This window comes from Periophthalmus magnuspinnatus, chromosome 10, assembly GCF_009829125.3.
Source record: "Periophthalmus magnuspinnatus isolate fPerMag1 chromosome 10, fPerMag1.2.pri, whole genome shotgun sequence".
Lineage (NCBI taxonomy): Eukaryota > Metazoa > Chordata > Actinopteri > Gobiiformes > Gobiidae > Periophthalmus > Periophthalmus magnuspinnatus.
This window is the reverse complement of record NC_047135.1, coordinates 10,191,162-10,201,476: the sequence shown is the minus strand read 5'-3', so window position 1 is coordinate 10,201,476 and position 10,315 is coordinate 10,191,162. Positions and strand designations below refer to the sequence as shown.

The 10,315-nt window shown below is 38.9% G+C and overlaps 1 protein-coding gene across 1 annotated transcript; it reads left to right on the top strand.

Annotated features, from left to right (window-relative positions):
• Positions 1-787: 787 nt before the first annotated feature.
• On the top strand, positions 788-6,068 carry fnta (farnesyltransferase, CAAX box, alpha). Its single transcript, XM_033974649.2, has 9 exons — positions 788-964; positions 1,296-1,381; positions 1,627-1,741; positions 2,694-2,798; positions 2,892-3,018; positions 3,623-3,771; positions 3,861-3,923; positions 4,395-4,578; positions 4,845-6,068. The coding sequence occupies exons 1-9, from the start codon at positions 840-842 to the stop codon at positions 4,986-4,988; spliced, it is 1,098 nt and encodes a 365-aa protein (XP_033830540.1). The 5' UTR covers positions 788-839; the 3' UTR covers positions 4,989-6,068.
• Positions 6,069-10,315: the final 4,247 nt, after the last annotated feature.

The following is a 10,315-nucleotide window of genomic DNA, read 5'->3' as shown; positions in this document are numbered from 1 at the left end:
CCACAGTATTGCATTATTCTATACACATTTGTGAATATACTGCACAGTACTGGGGCCTCTTTTAGAAAACTTTTATGTGGAATTCTTACTAAAAGTGTACATACATACAACATTTCCTCAAACATTCTGAAACTGTGCGTATGTACAACTAACAGAAGATGGAGCCAAAAATCATAAACATTTCAGCAACCCCTAGATTTTTTTTTTAAGGTTTTAATAATCAGAACAGCAGTTACAATGTTCTGAATTGATACTATGTGGTGACATCACGCTGGAGGTGTACAGTATTTACATCTATGGTGGAATGTTCAAGAGTGTATACTCTGAAAACTCAAGATTCTCATTCAAAAAGTATAAACTGGATTTAAACAACACATTTTCAGGAGCCTGTGATGTCATTACGAGCATACGTGGTCCTCTTTAGGTGTTATATTTTAATCAAAAAGGTGAGAGTGACTAACTGAAAGACTGCTGGCTAATGCTAGCTAGGTTGTGACTATAATGTTATTTGAGAAGGCCTTGTTTTTAATGGTTAAAATGAAGCTCAGATTAAAGTCTAATTTGAGTAACAGAACTTCAGACAGAGCTGTGCCTAAAGTTAGCATCACACCCCCACAAAATAAATATAAAATTCAAATTAATATTTTTTTGTTATGTACCTTTACGGCTGTGCAATTTAATAGATGTTTATAATTCACTTAATAGAAATCTACATATATCTGTATGAAATAAAAATATAAAAATGCTTTATTCGTAACCGGAAGTTTTGATTTCCTACTTCCGGGTCAGTGTCGGAAGTGCAGTGGATCAGGCTAAAGACTACCGCTAACTAATCAGAAATGTCGGGGTTAGAAGAAATTACAAACGAATCAGCGGCAATAAAAGAAGACCAGGACATCGGTGGAGATGAAGAAGACCAGTCCGATGAGGAGTATTTGGACCCGACTCGATACGTGTTTTACAGGTGAAACATTTGAACTTTGCTTCAATGGGTTGGTAGTATCGGCTTAGCTTGGTGGTAGCATCATGTCAACAAAAATATCGACAGATTTTGCGATTCCTTGCTTGTTTTAGTATTAAGAATTGGATATTTGCACATTTGGTTATACATGATTTTATTGAGAAAGCTAAATATATCTGATAAGCTGTGACCAAAGCCTAATTTCAGAGTTAGGGGCGTCACCTCATATCTCGTGGGATATTTAAGGCGACTTTAAGAGCAATTTACACTTTTGTTTCTTGGGTTTATTGCAGTTTATCATCTTAATGTCAATCTTATGTGCCTTTTATCACAGGGACAGGAAAGAGTGGGCAGATCTAGAGCCTGTTCCCCAAGATGATGGTCCAAATCCGGTGGTGAAAATAGCCTATTCTGACAAGTGTAAGTGCGACTGAATGACGACCCATTTACTTAAGTATATGGTCTGAATAACCTAATAATTTTGCATTGGATATTGCACCTTTTTGAGAATGCCAATGCTGAGTAGTTACTTTTGGTCAAATAGGAAATCTTTTAAATTAGACAATTACAGATTCTTAAATAAGGATTTGCACTGTGGCCGCTAAAGCAGGAGATTTAAAAATAAATACGCACGACTTGCCTTACTCTTTTATACTTTCCCACAGTCTCAGATGTTTATGATTATTTCCGAGCGCTGCTGAAGAAAGATGAGAGGAGTGAGCGAGCATTGGCTTTGACTTCAGACGCCATTGACCTGAACGCTGCCAACTACACAGTCTGGTGAGAGTTGTCACAAGTTCAATTTTATTTTAATTATTTTGATTTATTGTATTGTTATTTTTAATGCACTGGCAAAAGACTGACAGACCAATAGCTAGATGGATGCGTTACGATAGCTAGGTAACGTGGGGAAGCTACATGAAACAGTTTCTCATGTGGACAGGTGTTCTTTTACATAGACCTGTCCTGTTTATATTTTGTTTAAACTGCACATGAGTCTTGATTTTAGAAAGAGCATTTTTATACCAATTGCAACTTCAGAATCCAATATTTTCTCAAAGTTGTGCAGACATAGGAAGGTATCTGTGTAATCCCTCAGTTGTCCAAGTCTGATCCATAGCAAAAGACAAAGTTTAAATCTGTCAACTGGACAAATTGTTGTAGGAGTGAAGACGTTTCACTGCTCATCTAAGCTGCTTCTTCAGTTCTGGTCAGACAGCTGGTGGACACTGCCTTATATCTACCTGAAGGGAAGGGCTAGCTACACTGAAACTGTAAACAGCTATTGTCTCCAGTTTCAGCTGAAACTACCCTATTCAACCTTTAACGACTCTGCTATTGTTTTCTTTGTATGGGTCTGGGGAACCTCAGGCAGTGTCCACCAGCAATCTGACCAGAACTGAAGAAGCGGCTTTAACGAGCAGCGAAACGTCTTCACTCCTACAACAATTTGGCCAGTTTAAACTTTGTCTTTTGCTTGTGCAGCCTTAGTTGCTGTAAAAAGTGATACCAAGCTCAGAAAAAGATTGTGATCCACTAATTTTTACCTTTGATCCTTTTTTAATATTATCTTTATAATTCTATTAGGGTCATTATGTTTTCTTAACTAAATATTCTATAGTTTCTCATGAATAGACATTTGTTTTTGTCATACTGTTGCAGTTTCAGCTGCATTGTGCAGAGGTCTGTTCATAAGAAACTTCACAATAATGATGTATTTTATTGTCCTCAGGCATTTCAGGCGAGTGCTGCTACAAGCTTTAGGGATAGACCTGAGGGAGGAGATGAGGTACATCACTGCCATCATCGAGGAGCAGCCCAAGAACTACCAAGTCTGGTGAGTGCTACCTAAAACGTAGTACATGCATTTCTCAAATGTCTTGGAAATTGCAATATTCATGTGTTATTAAAATGGTAAACATCTGTCTAGGCATCACAGGCGGTTGGTGGTGGAGTGGCTGAATGATCCATCTGAGGAGCTGGAGTTTATTGCTGAAATTCTTAGTCAGGACGCCAAGAACTACCATGCTTGGCAACACCGGCAGTGGGTCATCCAGGTACAGTTTCTTTAAGTGCTCAAAGACAAGTTTTTTTTTCTTTCAAATTATGACTTATTTTGGTTAAATAATACCTGTGCTAGATATTAATCATAGTTTTACACAGGTCAAGTGTAGTTTGTGATGAAAAAATGCAATTAATGGGAAGCAGACACAATTTCTCTGCAAAGAACTCATTTTACTAATTGACCCACACATTTAACAAGGCACCTGAACCCCTTCTGAGGAGAGGGAAACTGCTTTAAAAGCTAGAATTAGTTTTTAGATGCTGCTGATTTATAGTGGAGGCAAGTAGATCAGAACAAGTCAGCTAAAGGTGTACCGATTCTAAAGACAAAGGAGCACCACCTCATAGTGTTATCAAAAGTATAAAAAATCTGATACTAATCAAAACTAGATACTCATTTGAACAATTATCAATACTAAAAGTCACACATAAGATGGTGAACGATTTGAGGATTACTTAAACTTGCACAAATGAAACACGCAAAACTCCAGGTTTGTTTTAATTTGTTCTCTCGGTGTTTAATTTGCACTTGAGTGACCATGAAGTTAGTTCTCTTTCCGGTGCACTTGTATACAAGTCTAAGTTTTCCCTGATCAGGAGTACAAACTGTGGGAGCACGAGCTGTCATATGTGGAGAGTTTGTTGGAGGAAGATGTCAGAAACAACTCAGCCTGGAACCAGCGGCACTTTGTTATTTCTCACACCACCGGCTTCTCCGACCCAGCTGTCATACAGAGAGAGATAGAGTGAGTCGCACATGTTAATATTGGGTTATAAATGCTGATACCATGTTTATTATCAGATTATTACAGCATATTTTCTATGTCTCCTGCAGCTATTGTTTGACCCAAATCAAGAAGGCTCCTCACAATGAAAGTGTCTGGAATTATTTAAAAGGGTAAGACCTAAGTGTTGATATTATGATGTAGTGCCTGCTCAAAATAATTGATTTTGCATCCTCCTCTTTAATGTATGTTGCACTTGTGGTTTTTAAGAAGTTGTTTGTGTGTTAGACATTTGCTTAACTAGATTGTATGGAGCTTAATAATGACTGCACACCACTTAGTTTGGAAGTTAATTTCCTATTCATTTTCCTTATAGATTTTCCAAAAGATTATTAGCTATGTGGTAACTAATGACCACTAGAGGACTTTGAAGTAGGTGGAGCTGTTGAGCTTCATTAAAGTATTCTGTATTCATGGACATGGTAAAGGTAATTTTATGAAGGATAATATGTTTAATTAGATTCAAATTTTAAATGCTTGTGGGTGTGTTTAAAATAACAAAAAAAAGAGAATTTGGAGATAAGTAATCATTTGACTCGGTTAATAATACCTAGACTAATACATGCCTAAACTGTTTTTACCAGGATGCTTCAGGACCACGGTCTGTGCTCTCAGCCCGGCCTTATGGATCGCATCCTGGAGTTAAAGGAGAGTCACTGTTCTCCGTATCTGCTCGCTTTCCTGTTCGACTGCTATGAAGACACCATAGAAACCAGCAGCCAATCAGAGACAGAGGAGCGGGCAGATGCGCTAAGGAAGGCCCTGGAGGTGATGCCATATTTTGATTAAAGGCTCTGTACCAGATTTTTATTGTCTTAAAAATGTTAAAGTTAGTTATTATTCACTGTGATAAGTTTATAAGTTAAGATAAACATTATTAATCTTTGTTGTTGCGTTTACTTTACTTAAAGAAGCTTATGATCTCATATTAAATAAATCATAATAACATAACAATATTAGCTGTTTTATCTAGTAGATATGCTTATATGCATATATAGACTCTCGCTAACAATTGACTTTCTCATTCCCTACAGATTTGTGACCTTTTAGCGACAAAGAAGGACACGATACGTAAAGAGTACTGGCTGTTTCTGGGACGTTCTTTAAAAAACAAATATGGAGTCGCGGATGTGAATGGAGAGTCAGTTCGATCTTCTGAGCTTCAGGAGCAGAGCTAAAACTAAAATCACACTGAAATGTTTTCTCTGAGCTGTGTGGTACGAGTCAGTTTCAATTGGCCTGGTTTACGCAGAAAGATTTCCTCCTACTTGAAATGCTAAACTAAGGATAAGTTGGACATTAATTTTTCCCATTTTTTAAACAAATATCATACATTACTTGTATTGTTGGCCTGTAAACATGGTCTTGAGAACCGTTGCTTTGGAATTTCTAAAATGTTTCAGGACTTAAAATCATGCCCAATTAAAAACAGGCATCATTTCATAGTCTTAGTTCTCCCTATACACTGATCTGGTGCATATTGCCACCTACTGGCAGCAGGTTAAATTACCATGGCAAATTAAACTAAGTAATGAGGATCATATATGGACATGTTCATGTAAGGAGGAGCAGTATTCAATATTTCAACAATATTCTAACATGGTTAAAACTTCAAAAATGCAGGGACAATTGCACAAAAGGTATAACAAAATAAAGATCCATTTTTTATTAGTCTAATCCTAACTATTGTGTAATATAAACAGGAGTTGGCCCTTGTTGATGTAATGATTGCTAGGTAACAGTTATGGAATTACTGAAAACAAATGATACTCAAATGGATATATGGAGTGGAAGGAGATCACATAGCTTATAATTACCTTTGAACTGGGTAAAGGCAGGTACAGTTATGAAGCATTTTGTCTGGTGTCGAATACATTGCCAATATCCTTATCGCATTTGCTTTTTATCAACATGATATACATTTTAGGCCATATTGCCTTTTCCTCATTGCGCATAAATAATGTTATGTCACACTGCATATGGTTAGCACTTTGGTGGCTACTCCCACAAATGATATTTTTTAGACTGTATTGCTGTTTTGAATCTCTCTATATTCTCTCTATATTGACTCGTACCACACCACACCACTGAAAACGTCCCTGTTTGTGACTGTATTGGTATCATGTATAGTTGTTATTGAAATGAGTTGCAGAGGAGAAATTAACCTTGCGCTTTTCTCTCATTTTGTTGGATAATGTAATAATGTCCCTTTTATCTATGGCACTAAAATGTGGAATAAAACTAAACACATTTGTGAACCCATACATACATTACATATGTTAATGTTTTTTTGTAAACTGTGGTCTAAACCTATATTCAAAAACATTTAAAACTCAACAATGGTTTTTATTCACAGTGGTGTATCGAGTGTAAATAATCACTGGGTTTATATAGCGCCTTTCGTGACACCCAACACGTACACACAGAAATGTGGGAGAAGTGCCTTGCCCAAGGACACGTATGGTATTCCCAATGTTCTCCCATCCAAGTACTAACCCAGCATTGCTTAGCTTCTGAGATCTGACGAGACCATGCTGTGACAAGCAGGGTAACCCTAAAGGGACCTTTTTCATTGTTTGCGAAAGGAGGTCACAGAAGAAAAACTAAAAATGTGTTGCCTCTGAAGGTAATGCTATACAATACATGGGTTAAACATTGGACCTATTTGTCAAATTTGGTGCATTTTGTGAGTGGTTCAGTTCAGATCAGGATTGCATGATTGTAAAACTGGTGGGTAGAAATTGGGAACATTTGACTGAATATTAGTTTTATTCTTTGATTTGCTTTATGTGGCATCTTTTGATTCATTTCACGTTTTGCATATTTCCAAAACAATCAGGGACACTATATATTTTTTAGAATTTCCCACTTCTTCCCATCTCCTACTTTCAAACAGTACTGCAGTCCACACAATAGCTTTTTTTTTAACTGTCTTTTATTAATCCCCTTTATATGACAGAACCAGAATGAAAATGCATGAAGACAGTGCCTTCACATTCTATAACAGATTTGTGTAGCATTTTAGAATAATATTAACAACATATCTGTATTTTCCTCATCAAACATCTCATGAAAACTAAACAGAAATGTTTTTATTTAAATGAAAAAATATAATCATATTAATAATAAAAATAGTGAATCAAATATATTAACATTTCAACTTCTATCAACACATGTTTTCCTTTGCAGTCAACTGGACTATTTGAAATTTGTTCGATTTTATCTTTGCTATATTTTTGAACACTCTACCACCACCCTTTTCAACAAGCCGGTCGATTCAGAATTCACCAAAGAAAGCATGAATTTCATACTTTGTCAATCATCCCAAATATACACACCAAACCCTTTTGATTAGTTTCTGCAAATTATTAAAAGTCGACAAAAACATGTTAGTTAAGGATAACTGGGCTATTATTCAGATGATGGTCCAAAGATCAAACTTCTTCTGTGCTGCTACAGAAACGACCTGAGGAGAAACCAGTGGCATTATAATTAAAGATCAATACAATGAAATGGCGTAGCATCATAACTATGTGATTATATTTTTGTTTGTCTCTAGAGGAGAGTGCAGCATTCCAAAATGTCAGACCTTTTTCACTTAATCTGCTTTCTCTATTGTTGCTATGAGTGAATCGAATAGTTTACCAGATGAGATTATAACATCCACAAGTTTTTTTAAAGTTTGCACATGTGACAAAGAAATGGCTAATATCAAAGCAAGTTTGCACCCATTACTGTATGAAAGAAAGAGTATTTGTACACACGTGGACAGAATTGTTGGTACCCTTTGGTTAATGAAAAAAATATCACAATGGTCACAGAAATAACTTGAATCTGACAAAAGTAATAATAAATTAAAGCCGCAAGCGGCATCGAACGGCCCTCACGGGCCGTGCTTCGCACTCGGCCGACCCGGCACTCCCTGTGGGTGGCGCTGACGCGCCACTTCTCCCTTCTTTATTGGGGCTTTGGGCTGCATTTGTCACCAAACAAGTCAAAACACATTGGAAGTGCTGATGCACAAAATGGCAAAATTTGGGTTTTTCCAGGCATCGCCATGGCAACACCGTGCAAAATACAAACTTGGCCCCTCGTTGTGTCCGTCGTTGACGGTAATAAGTTGTTATAAGACTTTGAAATGTACGAAAATTTGGAAATTTTCCCATTAGGATAACATGGGCACTCTCGCGCATCGCCATGGCAACCCAGTGAAAAAAATGACATGAGTCTGATTGACTTTATTGATTGGGATGACCCAATGGAATTTTGTGTCAAATTTGGGAACATTTGGGAAAACTAAATTTTTGGCCTTCCATACAAATTTATTAGATGTTCTGTAGGGGGCGCTATCGCGCCAATTTAGTTTCTGTCATAATGAGTAGCTTTAGGCCCAAAAGTTTTACAACTGATTCGATTTTGAGCCAAATCGGACTTTGCTTGCGCAAACGGGAGCAAATTTTGAAATTTGAAAATTGCAAAAATTCCAATGGAAATTTGTGGCTTCGCCGCACGGAAACCGTGATAGGGATCACCATAAATTGGATAACTTTTGATGCCCCACTTGTCTAGATGATGTACAGTGATTTTCAGCCCAGCCGGTGAAGCGCCTTCAGAGGAGTTGATGAAAATGCGAGGTCAGCGAAAACGCTGACTCGGCATTTTGGAATTTTCAATCCAAGATGGCCGACTTCCGGTGCGTCAGAGGGCGTGGCCATAATAATATTTTTTGTTTGGCATCATTTGAAGAATGCGTGTACCGAATTTCGTGGCTGTATAAAAAAGTTGACGTCGACGTCTCCCATTGACGTAAAAAATTTGACTTTTGCAGGGGGCGCTGTCGCGCCATTTTTTTATGCCCAATGATGCACCACATAAAAAAATAAATTTTTCGCCAGACCTGAATTTTGGGCAATATTTGGTGAGTTTTTGAAAATGTTCAGGGGGTCAAATTCCTGCTCAAAGAGCAGAAGAGGAAGAAAAAAAAAATAATAATAATAATATTTTTAGCAAAAACAATATATCCGAAAACATTAGAATGACATATTATACGTTTTTTGAAAGCTCTCAACTTTCCCCACGTCACCGTGGGGTCAATGGCGAATGACGAGCGCTAACGCGCTCGTCATTCGCCATGACGTCGGGGTCCACCATTGACCTCCCATTGACTTCCATTCATTTTAGCAGTTATAAGTATGGCCCATGCCTGCGGCATGGGGGCTTGGATAGGGCTCGATGCCAGGAGTGTGTTTGGGGACATGAGCGCTTCGCGCTGCGTCAGCGTCAACATTGAGTCAATGGGCTTCGCCCATTGACTCAATGTTGACGCTGACATGCTAGCAAAAACAAATATGTATGTCCCATGCCTACGGCATGGGTTGCTAGGACACAGGAGTCTGTGCAAGGTCGCGGTGCTGCCACGAAGTTGCGCGCTTCGCGCGAAACTTCATGAAGACAGTCTGCAACGATGAGTGCGAAGCACTCATCGTTGCAGACTGTCTTCATGAAGCAGACTGTCTTCATGAAGCAATAGGCCCTACGCCCTGTAGGGGCTCGGGCCTAATAAAAAAATAAAAAAAAATAATAAAAATAATAATAATTTTAGCAAAAACAATATATCCGATAACATTACAATGACATATTATACGTTTTTTGAAAGCTCTCGACTTTCCCCACGTCACCGTGGGGTCAATGGCGAATGACGAGCGCTAACGCGCTCGTCATTCGCCATGACGTCGGGGTCCGCCATTGACCTCCCATTGACTTCCATTCATTTTAGCAGTTATAAGTATGGCCCATGCCTGCGGCATGGGGGCTTGGATAGGGCTCGATGCCAGGAGTGTGTTTGGGGACATGAGCGCTTCGCGCTGTGTCAGCGTCAACATTGAGTCAATGGGCGAAGCCCATTGACTCAATGTTGACGCTGGCATGCTAGCAAGAACAAATATGCATGTCCCATGCCTACGGCATGGGTTGCTGGGATACAGGAGTCTGTGCAGGGGGAGACGACTCCTGCTATTCACTCCTGTTGACGCATGTCAGCGTCAACATCGAGTCAATGGGCTTCGCCCATTGACTCGATGTTGACGCTGACATGCTAGCAACAACAAATATGCAAACCCATGCCTACGGCATGGGTTGCTAGGACACAGGAGTCTGTGCAAGGTCGCGGTGCTGCCACGAAGTTGCGCGCTTCGCGCGCAACTTCGTGAAGACAGTCTGCAACGATGAGTGCTTCGCACTCATCGTTGCGGAAGCAATAGGCCCTACGCCCTGTAGGGGCTCGGGCCTAAAAAAATAAATAATAATATTTTTAGCAAAAACAATATATCCGAAAACATTAGAATGACATATTATACGTTTTTTGAAAGCTCTCGACTTTCCCCACGTCGTCATTCGCCATGACGTCGAGGTCCGCCATTGACCTCAACATCAGACATTGACGCTGACATGCTAGCAAGAGCAAATATGCATGTCCCATGCCTACGGCATGGGTTGCTAGGACACA

Coding starts and splice junctions, on each gene's coding strand:
- fnta (XM_033974649.2), top strand. CDS start 840: ATGTCGGGGTTAGAAGAAATTACAAACGAATCAGCGGCAATAAAAGAA. Junction 1,382..1,626: donor AATAGCCTATTCTGACAAGT/GTAAGTGCGACT, acceptor ACTTTCCCACAG/TCTCAGATGTTTATGATTAT. Junction 2,799..2,891: donor CCCAAGAACTACCAAGTCTG/GTGAGTGCTACC, acceptor ACATCTGTCTAG/GCATCACAGGCGGTTGGTGG.